At 41.9% G+C, this 17,173-nt stretch overlaps 1 protein-coding gene across 1 annotated transcript in view; it reads right to left on the minus strand.

Annotated features, from left to right (window-relative positions):
- Nucleotides 1-1,263: 1,263 nt before the first annotated feature.
- Nucleotides 1,264-17,173, minus strand: part of PASD1 (PAS domain containing repressor 1) — a 70,648-nt gene continuing 54,738 nt past the window's right edge. Inside the window, 8 exon segments of the mRNA XM_033220842.1 lie at nt 1,264-1,946; nt 3,779-4,040; nt 5,290-5,443; nt 5,446-5,767; nt 6,169-6,366; nt 6,742-6,891; nt 11,358-11,590; nt 15,866-15,992. Coding sequence (XP_033076733.1) covers nt 1,824-1,946; nt 3,779-4,040; nt 5,290-5,443; nt 5,446-5,767; nt 6,169-6,366; nt 6,742-6,891; nt 11,358-11,590; nt 15,866-15,992 — 1,569 coding nt within the window. The 3' untranslated portion in view covers nt 1,264-1,823.

Here is a 17,173-nt window from a genome sequence, read left to right on the forward strand (position 1 = left end):
AACTGGCTCTTAGGAATGCTCTGCATCTGATGATTACGAGGAGAGGTATACCTCTGTGTGTCAAGTGGGTGACTTTTGACAATCAACTGAGCCATCAGCTGCCCCTTCCCAGTGTCTGCAAAGGACACACCTGAGAACAGCCTGTGTGTCTTCATCAGCTCAGGGTGCCCTAACAACATACCACTGACTGGGTAGCTTCAGCAACAAACATGCATTTCTCAGTTCTGAAGGCTGAAAAACCCAACATCAAGGCTTTGGCAAGGTAGATTTTGTCCTGGAGCCTCTTCCCTTGGCTTTCAGGCAGCCACAATCTCGCTGTGTGCTCACATGACCTCGTGTGTGTGTGTGCGTACGTATGTGTGTGCATGCACCCATGTGCACACGAAAGGGCTTGGTGGGCACAGAAAGTTTCCTGTTGTTTCCTCTTTTAAGGGCACTAATCCCGTCATGATAGTCTCACCCTAGTGACTTCGTCTAACCTAATCACCCCTGTCAAAGGCATCATCTTCAAACACTCTGACACTGGGTAGTTACAGCTTCAATATATGAATTGGGGTGGGGCACAAACATTGTCTATAAAACCATGATAGAGATCACACTTCCTAAGGAATCTCTGGCTCCTCCTGTGATGTGAGGTCTAATGTGCCTCCTTTATTTTAACTTGCCACTAGAACTGGGGTCTCCTTTGATTTCTCTAATCAGTGGTTCGTTACCTTAAGAAAGGCACACAATGACCTCTGGTTTGGCTATCTGAACCTCTCTCTGCACCATGCAGACAACTGCGAAGATGTCTTTCTTGGTGCCTGACTTGTAACCAAAATAATTTTCCCTCTGGGGGTACCCGTATCCATTAAAAAGTCTACTGACGGGAGAGAAAGAACCCATATGTAAGGGGTATGGGTACACTGTCCTTTAGTGTTCAGGCTTACTTCTGAAGTAGTATGTGAGGCACAAACACCATCCACCCTGAGAAGGCAGCCCCTAGGCAAACTGTTTCAGAGTTCAGTGGGCCTATGGCTGCCCTTGGTGTCAATGAAGGAGCCAGCATGCCTGAGCTACACAAAGAAAAGCTACACAGTGCGCCTGGGCACACGGCCATGTGGGAAGGCAGCAGTCGCTGGCCTCTGCAAATGTGGCATGGAGCTGAGGTGTGAACAAGAGACTGAGCAGGGTCCGCAAAAGGGCCCTAACTGTAGGGAACGAGCCCTTCACCAGGGACCTTGGCACAGTCGGGTTCCAAACGTCACACATCAATTCACAAAGTTGCAGTGAACAAAAATGTTTATTAAACAAGGAAGCCATAATTATTTTAGCTCTTAAGTGTCTCCATTGAGCTGATTTCAGGTTCCTTTAGTTGGAGTCCCATTCTCTCTGGGTTTCTCCAACAAGACTATGGAAGGGAGGCAGGGCTTAATCATCAGGGTCAAGACCTCAGAATTATTGTGGCTAAGACAAAACACCCTCTAGATTTACTAGATTGAAAAGCACTCTGGCATTTTTTTCTTTTTTCTTTTTTTTGTGTTGAAAACTTTGATCAGACTCTTGGCCGGCCACCTTCCTGTGGTAGAACATGGATATACAAAGCTGGGCAGGGCAGACGAGACATCAGATACAGCTGTGGCTGGCTGCTGTCACACCCTAAAATATTATAGATCACAGGCTGCCTCTGCAGCATAACTTCCAAGAAACAGGCTGTGCTTCACAAACAATTACAAACATAACCTATCAGAAAATGAGTAAGTCTCTACCTACTAACTTTATGCACCTTGAAGGTCCCCTGGCCATGCAGACCTTATTGGCCTGCCCCCTCCCCACATTTCCCCTCATGAGTCACACTGCTCCGCAGGCATCAAGTATCTCCTTTGGTCTGGCTGGTATGCAGCAGGGCCTTGGAAAGCCTGTGGACCAGGAGGAGGCCCCTCGACTCCTACCTCAGAAACTTGCACCTGCCAAGAAAAAGTGAAACAAGGTGGAATGTTTTGCTAGAGTTTGTGGGCCCATTTTTTGGTGGTGGGAGGAACCCTTTAGTTTGAATACGCAAGCTGCTGAGAAATACCTCTTTGGAATATGAGCCTGCAAGGTGATGGTAGACAGGGGAGCTACAAAAGATGAGGTTCCTCTCCTCTTCTCTCTCCCAGCAGCATCTTGGCTTAAGAACAGCGGAAGCAGACTCAGGCTTTCTCAAACTTGCCTTAAGGCTCCTGGGTCTGTGTCCGGCCCTCCCTCGTCCAGCTTCTCTGCCAGCCATGGTCGGCCAAGGCCATGAGCCTTGGATCTTGGGCTCAGTCATTTCTATGCTTACTCTGATTTGCAGCTACTTGGCCCACTTTAACAAAGTGACAGGAGAGGTACCAACCCACACTGGGGTGTGGAGGAGGGAGAAGGAATAGATACAAAGATGGTGTTCAACTATGGGCTGAGGAAGTCTTTCCTGGTTAAGGAGGAAGGATTCCTTGGGTTATATTGCAAGGTGATGCAAGATTTCAGTAAGTGGAATCCAAGGGGGCGGAGACGACACAGGGAGCAAAAGGAGCAGGGCTGGGCTCTGGACAAACAGCTGGAGGCGTCTGGGGACCTGCAGGCAGAAAGGTCCCAGAAGGCAGTAGGGATAAGCCAGGACAGGGCAGTGAGGGCTGGGAAGCTAAGAAGGGGAGCTCGGGCTTCATCCTGAGGATAGCAGGGAGCCCCTGAGGATTTGTGGGCAGGGAAGTTCCGATACGGTCCTGCCCTTGGCTTGTTCCACTGCTTTCTCCCAGCTGAGCAACCTTGCAGAATCTGACTTTTCCCACTTCCCTGGGCAACGTGCTCAGCCTTGTGCTGGCTTGGTCTCTCAGGACCCCCTGTAGGTGGGAAAGTGCCTCAAAAATAGGTGTAAAAAATGTTCTCAACAAAGTCTGGCTTGGTAACGGAACCATAGGGACCTATTGCCCACTCTGATCTCTCCATGTGAGCAGTCCCTCTAAGTGACCAAGTTTCTAGCAGTATACTGGTGGCACAGCTGGTCAAGGTGTATATGTGAAAATAATCACACATTTGCTTGCCTAAAATATTTAAACTCCTTTCTGCCTCAGCTTACTGTTTGTTCTGGTTGTTTTGGTTTGGTTTTGTGTTTGAAGAAAAAAAAGGTTAGGCTATAATAAGATTTTTAAAGCTAGAGTGAAAACACTTTTTGAAAGTTCCATTCATTCGTGAAATTGTGTGTGTGTGGTCCCCACAGGGCCCGTGGGGAGCAAAACCTGCTATGTAACTGCCATCTGGACCAGCTTCCATGCTGGAAACACGGCCACTGCAGATGGTCCACAAGGTGGGCCTGCCCTTCCAAATACGGGGTACTCCGTAGATGGATACCAAGCACATTCAACAGAGGGGCCCTAAGTTTATTTTTAGTACAAGGAAACATACCTACACTAGGTCCTAGATTTTGTAGCAGAACTAAAGATCCATAAGTCTAGAAGGAGGCTTGGGATCAGACAATAAGCTCAGATTAAAAACACGGCATGCCTCACTTTGCCCATGTAACATAGTTTTGACAGAAGTTTCAGTCAGATTGTATCTAAGATCCACTAGGCCAACTCACTTTTTTGAGGAACGCTGTAGAGAATATTTTTATTCAGCAATGAGTAAAAGTTAGTCGTGTGACTAACTGCCCTCAAATGTACTGAGCTTTGAAGTCTGGCTCTCACACACAGCATGCACTTGGGGTGTGTGCCTTATGTGGAAGGGGCCCAGAATCCCTCTTGACCTGCACTGGAGGGAAAAGGAGGAGGCTGTTGCATACCTGATGGTAGGGGGGTTGTCTGTGCAAGACGCCCTGCTCATCGCAAGTCCAAGTATTCACTTGGACAACAACAGGACGGAGTGGATCAGACAGCTCTTGCCAAAGCTGGATGTAATCCTCTGGGGTCTCCAGGGTGCTTATGGTTGAGTCTGAAGTTATGGGAGACTGAGGAATGCTGGAAGAAGAAATTGTCTTAGAGTTTGAGGTATCTATCAATGGCAGCTGATTCATGGGGGGCCCTTGATACGCCTCAGGATAAAAACTGTAAGAGAAGAAAGCTGTTGCAGTGACGTGGATCTGGACATGATAATCGATGAGACACTCATGTGGTCATCAGTAGGTGCTTCAGACACATTTGGTTTTGGTGGCCACACCATAGGATTCACTTGTTTGTATTCTCACTTTGGCCTAAGATTCAACTTGTCAAAGTAAAGTGAATGTAAATATTGACAGAAATTACAATCCTTTGTCTCAACTGGTTTTATTTATGTTACTTGGACAGTCTTGGTCCTGCTACAACTATGCTCTCTGTGGTCTTGGAAAGTCATTTCACCTACTTTGAAAGCACTCAGGGAGCTAATGGCTGAGAGGAGACTGTAAGGCAGATTTCCAAACTCCAAATCCAGTGCTCCCTCCACAACCCTAAGCCTGAAAGTCTTGTGATCAATATAGATTTTTGAACCCCATCCCAGACTCTGAATCTCTACTTTCCAAATCCTCCTCAGGTGGATTCTGATGATCAGGTCAGGTGGGCAATATGGCCCTAAAGCAGTCTACATGTCAAAGTCACTCATTCTAAAGCAAGGCCCAGAAGGAAGACCAGAGAGCTTTGGAAAGCCTAGCATTCATTCAAAACTATTTAGTGGGCCCCAACTATATGCTAAGCAATCCTTTCATTGCTGAGCAGAACCTTCTCTTTCTAGCATTTGGAACTGAAGACCTTATTATTGGGCAGAAATGTGTTTGTGTCCTATATTGCCACTCAGGACTTAGCCTTCATGTATTCTTGGCTGATCTTAGCAATCTAGCAATTGTTTCACACTCACTTCCTCCTACTGTTCATAAATGACAGGGAGATACCTACACTTGGCCTACTGCAATCACCAGATTCCAGGAAAGTTAGGGAATGAAACTGGAAGCCCAGAAGTTATTCAGCTGTGGGCACAAAAGACTTGTGCATAGACACCCTGCGCAAGAGATTAGGCTTGGAGAATGCAACCAAGTGATTTCAAGGTTTGTGGGCTAACTCCCTAGCACTGAGGCTTCCTTATCTAGTACTTTCTTCACTGGTACCCCTTTGTTCCATCAATGGATGCTCAGCCATGCACCACACATGCAGAAGGATGATGGCAGTGGCCACAAGGAAGGTAAGTTGAGAGCAAGTTGTTATTGATGAGAGGAACACTGATGCCACATGGACAGGTCATCTGTCTGTGGTCTCAGGCATGGGATCCAGCCATGAGGGAGAAGCAATAATCATAGCCACTATCACCATTCCATGCATGTCTTACCTTTGACTCTCATCTTCCTGTTGCCCACAGTTTTCATCTTGATAGAAGCCAGAGGACTGTTGTTCAGCTACTATCTGGATAGGAACAATGGGTTGGGTCTGTAAAAGTCTAACAGGGTTATTGCAGAGGGACGCAGATACACCATTTGGGTTTGCAGGCATATCTGCACCCTCTGATTCCCCACGATGACATTATGCTTCAGTGGCTGCTCTTGCAACAGCTGACTCTGCTGCTTCTTCTTTGGCTCTTTCTGCAGCATCTGCCTCTGCCGCTTCTTCCGCTCCTGCAGCTTCTCCTTCTTTTGCCACCTCTGCTTCTGCAGGTTCTTCTTCTCCTGCATTTTCTGCTCCTGCAGCCTCTTCTTCTCCTGCATCTTCTTCTGCTTCTGCACCTTCCTTTGCTCCCTCAGCTGTTGCAGCTGTTTTCGTAGCTGCCGCTGCTGCTCCTTCAGGTGTTGTTCTTGCTGCGCCAGTTGCTGCTGCATCAAAAGGCAACAGATAAAAGCACCCTGGTGTCTGCAAGAGCCCCCCAGAAATTTATTTAACATCCCCATTCAATTCTCACAAAGCAAAAGGCAGCAACAGTTGAGCCTTTCTGCACATAGTGATCTGTGTGACTGTCTACTTGTTAGACTGGATACTAGTTGCAGCCGTGCACCTGGCAGTGACAGTCTGCTAATCCAGCACATATGTACATGTAGGTACACATGGTCTAGTGTGTGCATTCAGGTCTAGGTAGCCCAGGATTTTTTACTATCTTGGGCAAATAAATTGCAGCCAACTGGATAGTCACTACCCCCTAAGGAAAACGAAGTGAGTCAAAGTCCTCAAGAAAACAAAATCCCCTTTCAGATACACAGTTAAAACAGCCTTTGCATACCTGGTTGAAGGCAACACAAGGCTCCTGAAGTTCCCCAGTGTTTTTGAGACAGTTGGATAAAGATAAACCACAGAAACACTTGACCTCCTTGGGATGTGAGAGAGGCCACTTCACTTGCCCAGTGTGTTGTTTCTTGGGCACTGCCTCTGAAGATTGGAGATCAGGACTGACAATGTGGCGTAATGTGCTTGGCTGCTTCTGTAAGGACACAGTACCACAAAGGTCTTATTCACAGTCCACATCTTTCCGTAGGGCATAAGACAAGCTGGGCATGGAGCAGGACTGCCCGTAGGCAAGCCTACAGGAAGCCTTGGCTATATATAAGCCACATCAACCATTGCCAAGGCCTGGCTGGGCCAGTCTAAGCTCTTGTAGTCAGGAGAAAAAGGCAAAACTCTAAGTCCCTGCTGGAGATCACATTAGATATCCCATATCACCCTGCAGGCAGCAGCTGTCACTACTGGCAGGCACTATTGACTAACTCCTTAAGGCTTGCCAAGGTCCCTCTCTCCTCTTCCTTCTGCTACTTTTATAGAACTGCTCTCTGACCTGAAACCTAGCATCCTCACTGACCTGAAGCTGATCCATCATCAATTCCAATGCATTCTGCTGGTTTTGGATGGCATCATGGAGCAACTGAGTCCTCTCTTCTAGCTGCTGCTTCAACTTCTTCATCAGTTCCAGTTCCCGGCTAATGATGTCGTAGGCAAGTGGTGATGATGGCTGTGGGGAGAATTACTTATGATTCATGTATAGTGACACTGGTTTCTCCAAGTCTTACCATCCTGTTTCACTTCAAAATTTCTGAAAGACTGAAAATGCAAATGGTAGCTCTCAAATTCAGATTTCATTCATTACTAGAAAGTTTGAAAAAAATGGTTAATTTAGGAATTCCAGATAAGAAATGGACCACGAAGATCATTTAGCCTGATTCTTTTCCCAAAAAGAAAGAAGTGGAATTGACCCAGAGACATGAAGCAACCTGCCCAAAGTCCTTAGTGGAAGAGTCATGGGCCAGTGCCAAAGTATTCTGCTCCTGGGTCAAATCACAAATGACAGTCCACCAATAGGGCCCCTGTTAGCAATGCAATAATGAAAACCATCAACTGGCACTTCCTTTGTTCCAGGCACTCTTCTAAACATTGCATGAAAACTCGTAGTGTCTGATCTTCACAGAGCCCTGAAAAGCAGGTACTGTTATTGTTCTCATTAACAATTATAGTACTTAGATGAACTCTCCCTAGGTTCTGGAAATCTAATTTTAACTTGGACAACAGCTTCACATCTGGAAAGAAGCAAATGTGCAGGTTTATAAAAGTAGAGAGTGTGTTATGGGGCAAATGATGCTCCAAATTGGCTGGAATAGAAGGAGTAAGGCAGGTCACATGTAGAGGAGAAGCCAGAGTTTTGTACAGGTTCAGGCAGTCAAGGAACTTGGATTTTATTCATCAGTCACCTGGTACTGCTGCTAGAAGATGTGTTCTACAATCCAGATCTTATCAGGGATGTAACATGCTCAGATCTCAGTTGTAAAACATGCCTTCTGGTAGCTGTGCAGAAGATGAAGTGGTGGGAGAAAAGAAGCGTGGAGTTCGGGACAAGTCAATTAGAAGGCTGTGGGAGTAATTCAAGGTAGACATAATAGGGGCATGGAACAATCCAGAGGTAGACGATATAAAAAGGAAGAGACATATTTGAGAGAAATTAAGAAATAACAAATGCTGGGCCGGGCGCGGTGGCTCAAGCCTGTAATCCCAGCACTTTGGGAGGCCGAGGCGGGTGGATCACGAGGTCAGGAGATCGACACCCTCCTGGCTAACACGGTGAAACCCCGTCTCTACTAAAAATACAAAAAACTAGCCGGGCGCGGTGGCGGGCGCCTGTAGTCCCAGCTACTTGGAGGCTGAGGCGAGAGAATGGCGGGAACCCGGGAGGCGGAGCTTGCAGTGAGCTGAGATCCGGCCACTGCACTCCAGCCTGGGCGACAGAGCGAGACTCCGTCTCAAAAAAAAAAAAAAAAAAAAAAGAAATAACAAATGCTGGTGAGGATGTGGAGAAAGAAGAACACTCATACACTGTTGATAGGAATGTAAATTAGTACAGCCACTATGGAAAACACTATGGAGGTCCTCATAGAACTAAAAATGCAACTACCACATGATCCAGCAAATCCCACCGCTGAATATACACCAAAAGAAAGGAAATCAGTAGATCAAAAAGGTATCTGCACCCCCATATTCGTTGCAGTACTATTCACAATAGCCAACATTTGGAATTAACCCAAGTATTCATAAACAGACAAATGGCTAAAAAAATGTGTTATACATACACAATGGAATATTATTCAGCCATAAAAAGAATAAATTCACGTCACTTGCAGCAACATGGATGGAACTGGAGGACATTATGTTAAGTGAAATAAGCCAGGTACAGAAAGACAAATATCACATGTTCTCACTCATATGTGAAAGTTAAAATGTTGATCTCATGGAGGTGCAGAGTAGAATGGTGGTTACCAGAGGCTAGGAAGGAAAGGTGGGAGAGGTAGATGAAGAGAAGTTGATTATTGGGTACAAAAATACAGTTAAACATTAGGAACAAGTTCTAGTACTCGAGTAGGAAAATTAGAGTTAAAACAATTTATTGTATATTTTAAAATAGCTAGAAGAATTGTAATGCTCCCAACACAAAGAAAAAACAAATATTTGAAGTGATGGGTATCCTGATTACCCTGACTTGATCATTACACATTGTACACATGTATCCAAATATGTACATGTATCCAAAACTATGTACAACATAATATATAGAGTGTATATATACTATATATAGTATATATAATATGAAAACCGTCAATTGGCACTATACTATGTATACTATATATAGTATATGTATATATATACACATATACACACATATAGTATATGTAATATATACAACTATAATATATCAAAAATAACAAAATTCTAAGAAAAAGACTAACATCCACAATATCTTAAAGTAAAATAAACTTTAAAAAACAATAATAAAAAAGAAGCTGAGCTGGGTGTGGTGGCTCGCATCTGTAATTCCAGCTACTCAGGAGGCTGACGTGGAGAGCTGCCTGAGGCTTGAGACCAGCCTGGGCAACAAAGCAAAAACCACATCTCTTTTAAAAAAAAAGGTGGATGGGATTTCTCAACTGATTGGCTGAGAGGCTGAGATGGACAGAAAAGAGATGAGATTCTTGGAAAATATCTTTCAAGGCTGAAGAAGGGCCTGGGAACAATTGCTATTTGCCCGGAACTGTGCTGAATACCATGCATATAAACAAGGTCAGAGAGCCACAGTCCTGATCGATAAAGAATTTACAATATTAATGATAAGAAAAAGGTACATATACTTGCAACTTCTAGAAACCAAAAATAGACTTATACTGTGGTTCATCAGTACCCTTTATGAGTAATGTAAGTACATAGATGAGTTGAGAGAAAGAGAGAGAACACCCTACAAGTTGTTGTTTTCATCATTTGGAATAAAAATTATATATGTATTTTTAGTCCATTGAAAACTGTTCAATTTGTCCTTCTTTCACTATGCATTGTATGTCTCTTCCTATACGAAAGCAGACGTTCATTAGACCAAAAAAAAAAAAAAAAACCACACACACATGAACGCGCGCGTACACACACACACACACACACACACACACCCCATACCCCTCTAAACTCAGGACTGGAAGAGACAAACCTTCCAGGTTCTCACATCCTCTCACCCTCTCCAAGCAGAAATCTTCTCTGCTGTTCCTGGAAAAGGAGCTGCCAAGCATTGGCTCTAACCTTTCTATTAAAGGAGAGAGGACTTGCTATTTCAAGAGGTGACCTAATCTCTCTGAGAAGGGCTAATAGTGCCAGACTGCTTCCTTGATCCTCTGGAACCACATCTTCCACTTTATGATCCTTCAACTATTTGGATAAAGCTGTCCTGTCCCTTCCCATTCTTCCCTTCTCAGTGTCTTCAGCAACTGATTAAGATGTTTTCCAGCCCCTTCCTCATCCTGGTCTCCATCTTTTGGATACACTCCAGGTTGTTGATACATGGCACCCAGAGAAGTAAGCCTAATACATTAGCACATGCAGAGGCAGATGACACACATTCATTGCTGGTTATTTTGGTGATTTTTTTAAAGTTATACTTAAAAATTTAATTACAAGTTAATTCAAAAGAGAAGATAAACCTGTCAACAGCAAAAGGAGGACCACAACTTTTTGGCATAATAAGGGCATAAATCAGGCCACAGCAGATTTTCACAGAAATTTCCTTTTAAATAGCTCAAAGAATTTTCACAGCAGTCTGCAAATCCCTGCAAGGCAAGACCATTTCAACATGGAAAAACTGAGACTCAGTAATTTGCCAAGGCCACACTGCTGGCACTAAACTCAAACAATTGTGTTCTAGCCCTTAATTCTTTTCATTAGATGAGGATCCTTTTGACACGGAGTCACTCGTCTTAGGCTTGGTGATGAATGCACACAATTCCATGTAACTGACCATAAACTCACTAGCTTGGCTTCTAATCCTGATTTTAATAATCCTGTCTAACATAAAAGATGATTGTTCAAATCCATGGTTATGTAAACACATTTCGGGGTAGAGGAACTACACAGTAGTTAATCCAACCATTTTGATTTGGCTTTGGACTGTACATTGGTACTGACGTTTCAAGGTTGGGTATATCTAACGACTCTGAAATGCATGTTCTAACCTAATAAAAATTCCACTGGGAAAACCTAGCTTGTGGTGCAGGAAGAGGGTTGGTATGGGTAGGCCAGAAGGTTGTCTTCCCTCTAGATGGTTAGTATGCTCTCACAGGTGATTAAAATCAAGGCTCTTAAAAATACTACCTTTTCTTAGTAGCTAAGCTTCCTATTTGGCTCAAACTTTTCCTCAAGTACAGAGTGTCCATGGGATTTCAAATTAAGAAGAGCACAGGGATTTGGTCTTCCTTAGAGAACCTCCCATATCCCTGTTTGTGAGGGTCCATTGAGTTCTCAGCTGCATCTGAAAATCCAGTACAACAGAAATAGTGATATAGTTTCGAAAAAGTAACAAACATACTTTCTGCAAAGTGAAACTGGTCACAAGAGTGAAAATTTGGGCTTTGCAAGGTTAGCTGTCTAGACAAACATGTGAAGTGAGTGAAGTGAGACTTTCAGAGGTACCTGAGCACTAGCGCCAGTAGCCCCCAGGTCCACTGAGTCCTCTGGATCCATCAGGCCTACCTGGTCTAACAGGTCCACTGGGTTCTCTGGGTCCTGCTGGTCCATCGGGCCCTCCTGGTCCACTGAGTACTCCTGGTCCACTGAGAACTCCAGGTCCACTGGGTCTGCCCTGTACAATGGATTCACCTCAGGCTCAACTTGAAAGTCCTGCAAGCATAAGGCTGAGGAAGAAAGCACAGGGGAGTTCATGACTTAAAAAGCAAAAGTACTGATGTTATAAAAAAGACTGTACGAGGGTCATTTTAGTGCATGTTAAGGATGAGATGTGCCAGGTGCCAGGAATCATTCAGAATATTGTTTTTAAAATCTGTTCATATTTGAAAATGAAGAAAAGGGAGAGAGTGTTTGAAGTTACCACTGCCTATCCTCCAGCTTAAGCTAGTGCCTAAACCCACTGCATTTGTTAGTGTCATTTCATTCATTATAAAATTATTTTGGCTCTGCTTTTGGAGATTTAGTACCATCCAACTGATAAAACCAAGTAAAATCTAGTCATAAATCACTTCTGAACAATTGGATTGCCCAGAATGTGGGACCTTGGGAGTGCTCAAAGTGCTCTGGGAGGTGTTATGACATGACTTGGCTTCAACAGCCCTGAAAAGGACAGTGGAGAACATTATTTGAATAATGCAAAATGGTACAGTTGTTTTTGAAAACACTTTGTCAGTTTCTAATAAAGTTAAACACATACTTCCCAAATGACCCAGCAGTCCCACACCAGGACTTGAAAACGTAATTCATACAACACAAAAACTTCTATGCAAATGTTAATGTAGCTTTATTCATGATCAAAAAACACTTGGAAACAACCCAGATGTTCTTTTACAGGTGAATGAAGTGTTAAAACTTGATAAATTCATAAGATGTAGTACTACTCAGCAATAAAAGGGAATTAACCATTGATTCATGCAAACATGGATGAATCCTAAATGCATTTTGCTAAGTGAAAGGGGCTAGACCAAAAAGGCTAGATGTCATATGATTCCTCTTACATGACATTCTGGAAAAGGGAAACCTGCAGAGGTGAAATACAGATCAATGGTTGTCAGGGGATGGGAGACAAAGGTTGAGTACAAAGAGGGAGCACAAAGGAATTTTGGGGGTGATGGAACTATTCTGTTTGGTACTGTGGTGATGGATACATGACTCTTAACATTGTCAAAATCTGTAGAACTGTATATATCAAAGAGTGAATTTTACTGTATATAAATTTGAAAATAAATTGATCAGGAGGTAGGATAACCTAGGTGAAAATGCAGACTGTAACAAATGAATCTAATTATATTACAAATAAATGACATATCCACAGTGACGGGGGTGAGAAATAAAGAAGCTAACGTAGGAACTTCGGAAAAGAGAGGTTTGCCTGGATACTGCAAAGCTAAAGACAAAAAAAAAATGCACACACAAATTAATTCCACATGGTAAATTTGTTCCTTAAGGGGTACAGGTTAGCAATTGTGAAACTACTTTTTATGAATGTTTATGTATTGGAAAAATCAATAAATATACTATACATAATGAGAGACAGATTTATCACTGTCAGAGATACAAATTACAAATAAGCAGACAGAAAAGGCGAGAATGAACCCTATGATACTGGGCTGGAGTAGGAAATATCAATGAACTCCTGCTGCTGTTGTTGGTTGTTACATGCTGAAATAAATACAGATGGTTGTATACGGTTGCATGGGTTAGTATGAACAGACATCTTTCTTAGCTGTTTCCACTGAGAGGGTTTAGAAGTAGTGACACACCTGTAACAATGAGTACAACTAGCACCCAGATCTTCGTTTCTAAATACCACTTTCCAAATAAAGGACCTAAATAAGGCTCCTTAAAGAAGGGGTTGATTTCAATGACAACATGTAATAACGGAAATAAGGAAGTGAAGGGAAAAAAAAAAGATGCAGACATGATAAAAGGACAAGGGAGCCAACCTAAAAGAGCCCCATGAGCCAAAGCTGCAGCAATTTTTTTTTAATGATGATATTGGATTACAAACCAAATAATAAAAAAATGCCATGAATTCATCCTGATGTAAAGAATCTATGAATAAATGAATAAAAGAGAGACAAGGAACAACTCTTTCTTACAGCAAGATTGCAGCTAATAAATACACAAAAAATAAGGGAAATTAAAAAATGGCAGTAGAAGTAATTGCTGCAGGCCAATTCCACTGATGATGCTATAATGTGAAGGAGAGTTTAAGGAGAAACAGGAAACATTATTTCCATGTTCTCAATGTAGCTCCCTCAAATATTTGGTAAGTACAAAGGGGAAAACAGTACCACCTTAACCAAGCAATCAAGTTAACACCACCAGCAATAAAATATACCATTATGTATACTCTGATATGATGCACTAAGGAGGGCACATCACATCTGTGGTATTCTTTCCCAAAATGCAAGACCTCAATCTCATCTTGAAAAATCATCAGACGAATACAAATTGAGGGACATTCTGTCAAATACCTGGCCCATATCCTTCAAAAGTATCAGATGATAAAAAAAAGAAAAGCAAGACGAAGACACTGTCAAAGACTGGAAGAAACTAAAAACACATATTATTTAAATTCAATGAGGGATACTGGATTAGTTATTAGAACAGAAAAACAACTTTCTGGGAAAACTGAGTAAAGGCTGAAGCTCACTTAAAAGTATTGTATCAATGTTAACTTCTTAGTTTTGACAGTTGTACTGTGGTTATGTAAAATGTTACATATGGGGAAGCTAAATGAAGGTTATCCTAAATGGTATATTTCCCTTATTTTTCTATTTTTTTCTTTGTGCTATTTTTGCAAATCTTCTTTAAGTCCAAAATTATTTCAAGATTAAAAGTTTGGAAAAGAGAAACATCTGGATTAGGCAGAATGAACCACTCTGTCACTTCCTATCTGCTCTTTGCAGCCTGGGGTTGCATATCTTACTAGGCTATGGTCATGAGCAAATTGTCCTTCAATCATAGCATGAGTTTGGGATGACCATTGAAAATATTTTGGAAAATTCTGGTTTCTGGACACTTCCAGTGTTTAGGCCGTTGGCTAAATTTGTCTGCTTAACTCTTTTTCCACTAAAAGCCATTTTCCAAATCAGTTTAACATTTTTTTTTTTTCAGACGAGTCTTGCTCTGTCGTCCAGGCTGGAGTGCAGTGGTGCCATCTCGGCTCACTGCAACTTCCGCCTCCTGGGTTCCAGCCATTCTCCTGCCCCAGCCTCCCGAAGAGCTGGGACTACAGGTGCCCGCTACCACGCCTGGCTAATTTTTTGTATTTTTAGTAGAGATGGGGTTTCACCATGTTAGCCAAGATGGTCTCGATCTCCCGACCTCGTGATCCGACCACCTTGGCCTCCCAAAGTGCTGGGATTACAGGCATGAGCCACCGCGCCCAGCCCAGTTTAGCATCTTTTAATTTTCTGATTCCAAGTAAACAAAGCTACTAAATTATCTATAAGTGATAGTGAGAAACCTAGGAGTTACTTGACTTCTACCATATCAGCCATAAGCTGCTAGTCATCTCAGTATGCTCATTTTGTTGAAATAGTCATCTGTGGAAGGTTATAAGGATTTCTCCATCATTGGCTTAACAGTAGTAAACACAAATAATTCTCTATAGCAAAGTTACAATGGTAGGTCCAGACAAACAGGTTTAAAGCAATCAATCTCTTATAAATTTTAGAAATCACAATTATGAGTTCATAGAGTTTGACCTCTCCTGCCAAAAAATCAATTGTTTTGGAAGGAATTTTTTAAACACAGCTTTGAGATGGACAGCAACAATGGAAAAGTTGTTAACTAAGAGTTTTAAAAGTGGAGATACTAACACTGGATTTAAAAACTGAAAAAAGAGTGAAATAAAAATTAAAATAGAGCTTACTACTTCTATATAAGATTCCACATACCAATTATTTATGATCAGATTAATTAGGAGATATGATTGCATTATGCATCCACCATTTTCCTAAGTTTTGTACTTTTTAACAATTACAGTTATGAAATGTCTTTAATATGGAAACTCATGAAAGAAATATCACTGTTTTTGAGAGACTCTCACTTTCCCCCTTTATTGCCATGAAAACTCAATAACAAGAGGTTTCTTTGGAATCCAACTACTGTGTGATAGCAGATAGACTACATGAGTATAAAAAGATAAAATGCTATTCCTTCAAGGACTGAGATCCAGTGCCAATTTTTAGAAGATTAAAATTAAATAGGAGAAAAGACCATTTCCAAGCACTTGAACCTGTGATGAAATACTCATTTTTATTATTCTCAAATCATCATCTCAAATGTTTACAGAAGATGAAGAAAGCTGGAATTCACTCTGTGATTTCACACTATTATAGAGCATTATATTCATTTGAAAAACTGTAACTACGCTGTTGGTCACTATTTTTCTTCTAATAGTCCCTATCTAAATGCATAAATGTACCTACCTGGAGCTTCAGGAATAGTATACAGGGAAACTGTGCTGGAGCAATAAGTTGAATCAGAATCTACAAACATTACATGAACATTTTCTTGTGGTCCATACTGCTCAACCTCTGCAATATCGATTTGGTCCTGTAAATTTCCAAAAGAGAAAGATAGGACATCGCATTTTGGAGTTAGAAAGAATAGGAAACACAGGCAGAATACAAACTTGGATGCATTTCACATCACAATTTCTAACACTGCTGCAATCAACTGAAAACCTAACAAAAAATCACCATCAAATACCTCTTTAAAAATATTGCTGGAAGATAACAAGCAGAGATTATAGATGCCACAAGGTATACACTGACAAACTTAAGAAGAGAAACACAGTATATATAATACTAAAAATAAAGGCATCAAAAATGTTTATAGATCAAAAGGCATGGCAAAAACAATTCTGCCTTTCAGTGGTGTCAGTAGGATGCTGTCATGATAATAGCCAAGGATGGTAGTCACCTCATCTCCCATTCCTCATTATTAGACCCAAACACACTGGTTCACAGAGAAATGGGACAGCAGTGGGAGACCTGCACCACCATTGATAAGGCCATTTTCCCAGAGTTCCTGCACCTGCATCCTAAGCTTAGAGAAAGAAAAGGCCAACCGGGGCTGTTTAACAACTATTCCACGTCTTTAGGCAGATTAAAGTTGAAAGTATTATTAGCAAAAGTACTTTTAGCAGAGAGGTGAAAAGGTCTCTAAGAGCTTCTAGGCAATGTTCTCATTGGATAGTGTCAAAGAGGGCAAGGCCATACAGACAGACAGGAGCAGAGTGAGAGACAGAATCCATTGACTCCAAACCAATGCTCTTTTTCCTAAGTCTGGCTACCTTTAAGCCATTTGTTGCTTTACACTATATACGTATTTCTATTGAGTGATCCTGTCCTATTTCCTGAACAACTGGATCCTTTTTGAATAGTCTGTGGATCACTGTCCATTGAAATTTAAGTACCTTATTTAGCAGTGAAATATTTTACATCCCTGACAAAATATTTTTTTTTTACTTTTATTCTGGACTGGCTTAAGACACAGACCCATGGTGATTTTTCTACAAGGAATCTGTTGGATCACATCCCAGCATTTCAACTTCAGGAAATTGTGCAACCTCACTGTTCAAGTGACTATGTTTTATACTCCCTAAAATAAGTGATATGTTGCCGGGGATGTGACAATATTTTCATTATTTACGACGATATTAAGGTGAATCGGTATTCATTAAGATGAGATATGACCTGTCTCTTTCTTCTTCCTTCTGTTCTTCTTCATAG

The sequence above is a fragment of the Trachypithecus francoisi genome, unplaced genomic scaffold (genome assembly GCF_009764315.1).
Source record: "Trachypithecus francoisi isolate TF-2019V2 unplaced genomic scaffold, Tfra_2.0 Contig00010, whole genome shotgun sequence".
Lineage (NCBI taxonomy): Eukaryota > Metazoa > Chordata > Mammalia > Primates > Cercopithecidae > Trachypithecus > Trachypithecus francoisi.